Source organism: Sinocyclocheilus rhinocerous, unplaced genomic scaffold (assembly GCF_001515625.1).
Source record: "Sinocyclocheilus rhinocerous isolate Xijiao unplaced genomic scaffold, SAMN03320098_v1.1 scaffold263, whole genome shotgun sequence".
NCBI lineage: Eukaryota > Metazoa > Chordata > Actinopteri > Cypriniformes > Cyprinidae > Sinocyclocheilus > Sinocyclocheilus rhinocerous.
In genome coordinates this window covers 2330151-2333594 of record NW_015645086.1, presented here as the reverse complement: position 1 = coordinate 2333594, position 3444 = coordinate 2330151, and the positions used below count along the sequence as shown (strand labels likewise).

General features: G+C 37.5%; 1 protein-coding gene across 2 annotated transcripts in view; it reads right to left on the bottom strand.

Annotated features, from left to right (window-relative positions):
• Positions 1–3089, bottom strand: part of LOC107705729 (src-like-adapter 2) — a 5664-nt gene extending 2575 nt beyond the window's left edge. For both annotated transcript variants that reach the window (XM_016509171.1, XM_016509172.1), the window contains exons 1-5: positions 2452–3089; positions 1167–1266; positions 995–1081; positions 559–662; positions 180–329 (exon numbers count right to left, since the gene is read on the bottom strand). In XM_016509171.1, the coding sequence (XP_016364657.1) occupies positions 180–329; positions 559–662; positions 995–1081; positions 1167–1266; positions 2452–2542 (532 nt within the window). In that variant the 5' untranslated portion in view covers positions 2543–3089. The remainder of the gene's footprint in view (positions 1–179; positions 330–558; positions 663–994; positions 1082–1166; positions 1267–2451) is intronic.
• Positions 3090–3444: the final 355 nt, after the last annotated feature.

The following is a 3444-nucleotide window of genomic DNA, read 5'->3' as shown; positions in this document are numbered from 1 at the left end:
AGGTGTGTTGGATTAGGATTGGAGCTAAACTCTGCAGGACAGTGGCCCTCCAGGACCGAAGTTGCCCAGCCCTGATGCATCACATCAGTATCAAACACAAACCCTGCAACATCACATACAATCACTGGGTGTCAGTAATGAGTTACTGGCTGTATCTGTGTGTGTGTGTGTGTGTGTACCTGAATAGTGTGCGACCAGGTCTGAGAGGGTCCTGAAGGTGAGTCCGGGAGAGATGTAGACCCAGCCGTTCTCAATGCAGCTGATACGGTAGTGTTTGACAGAAGCGCGCTCCTGCGAGCTGCTCTTACGCACTGACAGAGTGTGGTTACCTGGGTTAAAAAAAAAAAAACCATGTGCATTAATACAAACTTGATTTGACATTTTCTGTAGTTCTGGGTAGTTTCCAGTGTGTCGCTATACAGTATTTGTTGCGGAATGTTGCTGTGAGAAAACAGCAGTTCAGAAAGCATCTGATCAAAGTACTGTGGATATGTTTGCAGTAACTCAGTAAATTGTAGGAAAATACTGGTAATATATCCATTATTAGTGCGCGTGTACCTGGGTAGGTCTCACTCTCTCTGATGAGGAAGGAGCCAGGCTGATTATGGGGGAGCATCAGCAGTTCCTCTGCTTTCTGTTTACTGAGACCCACAAACTGCCACCTGCACGAACACAAACACACACACACAGATGAGTGACAAAATCAAGAGTAGAGCTGAAGGAAAGAGTAGTAGGTAGAGCGTTAGAACATCACGTGATGAGTGAGCGATCAGCAGGGTCACTGTAGGTACAGCACGTCCCCAAACTGATAATCAGATCACACTGTACCCAGCTGAGCCCACTCTACAGAAACTAAAACTGACATCACTTATGGAACACACTTGAACAGACCACCTGACTGTGGGTGTGATGTCACGATGTACTGTATGCACCCTCTAAACCAATAGAGAGAGCCGATTTTCAAAGCGCTCCAGCGTGTGTGAGTTCAGCTCACCTGTTGTACACTTTGGCGGTGTAATTGCTGGGGATGTAGCTCTCATTTCCTGTGGCCGATGAACTGACTTTCCACCACTCTCCCTCACTGTAACACACGTTATATCATCAGATAATCGTCCCGATCAGACAACTTCCTGTGATGAGGCACCATTGTGCAACAGCACACTTACTCTGACAAAATGTTGAGCCTCTCTCCCACTCGGATGGCGCAGTCACCCGGACCTCTGGGCGGATAGTCGTACAGGGACACCACCACAAATCTACCACTGTCTGCAGATCAAAGATCATAACACTTTCAGTCCAGTTGGTTTAGCATAGAGCACCTCAACAAGCCACATGCTTAAAAAAAATCATTTTTAAAGAATAAAAATGTACCTTAACATTTATAATGAAAAATTATACATTTGTTTTATATGCAATTCTAAAATGTATGGTTTTTGGAAGTATGAATTACATACATTACATATAATTTAGTTTTAATGGATGTAATGTTTATAAAATAATGCTTTTTGTAAGTTAAAATATGAGCCACCTTATTACTGATGGTGGAGAACAATTCTATGGCTTTTCCAAAAGTCTTTGAATTAGATTCTATTTTTGCATTTTCTGTTTTCACTTTAATTTTAGTTAAAAGTAATTTTGTTTGTGCTTTTGTCATTCTTTATTAGTCTCTTTTTTAAATGTCAATATAGCTTTTATTACGTTTTATAATTTAATTTTAGTTTATTTAGTTTTAGTTATTTTACTACTTAAAATGAAAATGATTATTTTAATTAATGACATTTTTTTATGGTTTCATTTTTCATTAATGATAATAACCCTGCGAATCACATATTATATTTTATTTATATAGCACTGGTTCTTAAACTTATTTATGTTATCAGTTATGTACATTAGGGTGGTTTATGCTACATTTGATCTTTTATCATGTGTTTGACCCTGTGCAAGTCTATATACTGTACGAGTATCGGTCATGTTTTATGGACAAGCCACTTATGATGAACTCTGATTTATCAGACGGATTTCTATTTTACTACCAGTATTATTATGGTGGTTATCAGTACATTTTAATTTACAAATCAGATTTTAGTAGTTCAAGTGGATTGAACTGATGTATTAATATTTTATCACTTCATAAAATATGCAGCTGCCATTCTGTAAAACACTGTCATTGTATTTTTTTTTTTTTACAATAAATTTAACAAGATATTTACAGTCTATCATTCATGTTCATAACAGTGTAGGACAAGTTATGCACTGAAATTCTTACCCTTAAGTATGAGTGCTAGTAAAGCACCACTGAATGCTATAGTTGCAACAGTCAATAAAATTTGGCTTGTGAATACATACGCACATCTGAATGAGCTTCACTATTGCACTTATTTGCATGTAAGTGCTGCAGTTCTGAAATCACCTTGTGCATATATGAAGTGTGTATTGCAGTGCTGAACTCACCCATGGTCAGCAGGTCAGTGCTTTCCTCCGTGTCCAAGAGAACAGCATGTGAGCTGGATCCACGCCGATCTTTACTGGGCCGACTGCCCATGCTGCTCTGGAGAGTTCAGGCACACAATGCTGATGGGAACCACAATCTAAGGACAGAAGAGCAAGAATATTTTAGCATTGTTTGATTTGTATTAATTTCGGTTTTTCATTAAAGTAAAAAAACAAAACAAAACCAAATCTGATGTACAGTTTGATCAGGCCATGGCTTTCTTATGTCACACTTTGAACGTTTAGAGGAAGGATGCTGACAAACCACTTGTGTACTTGGATGAAAACTTTCCATCTGCACTTTCAATATCACACACTTTACCTTGGGCAATAAAAAAGGGTGGCCGTTCTAAAAATAGATCTGGTAAAATGCTGAGAACATTCTAATATTTTCTGTCATGCTCAGTTACATCACAAGCCGCAGTTATTTAAGAGATACATGTGCGCATGAATAAAAAACATATACAGCAAATTCAATAGATTAAAATGATTCAGTATGCAAATAACAGGTCAAATATTAGCTAAAATGAAACCATAATATAATGTGACTCATATTCTCATATGACTCTTATATTACGATGAAGCGGCAGTAAAGTGCCGAGGTTCAGCAATGTTCCACTGCCTTCCCACAGGGACGGTATGAAAAATGGTCACTGTAAATCATTTAAAGGAAATCAGCTGGTTTCCTGAACTGGATAGTCTGATCAAAACAAACTGGTTATTTGCCAAGAACATTTATGCATAATGGTTTTTCATGTGCTAGAATACCATCAACATATATATCTACCTTTTTTTATTATTTCTACATCTATAATTCTTATTACATGTTATAACACTTATTACATTGTACAATTACATTGTAATAACCATGTAGTTCAATCCCTGCTATTAATAATTTTAGTAAACACACATGATGTCACCGGCGCTATAATTTCAACACCCTCATAATAATGT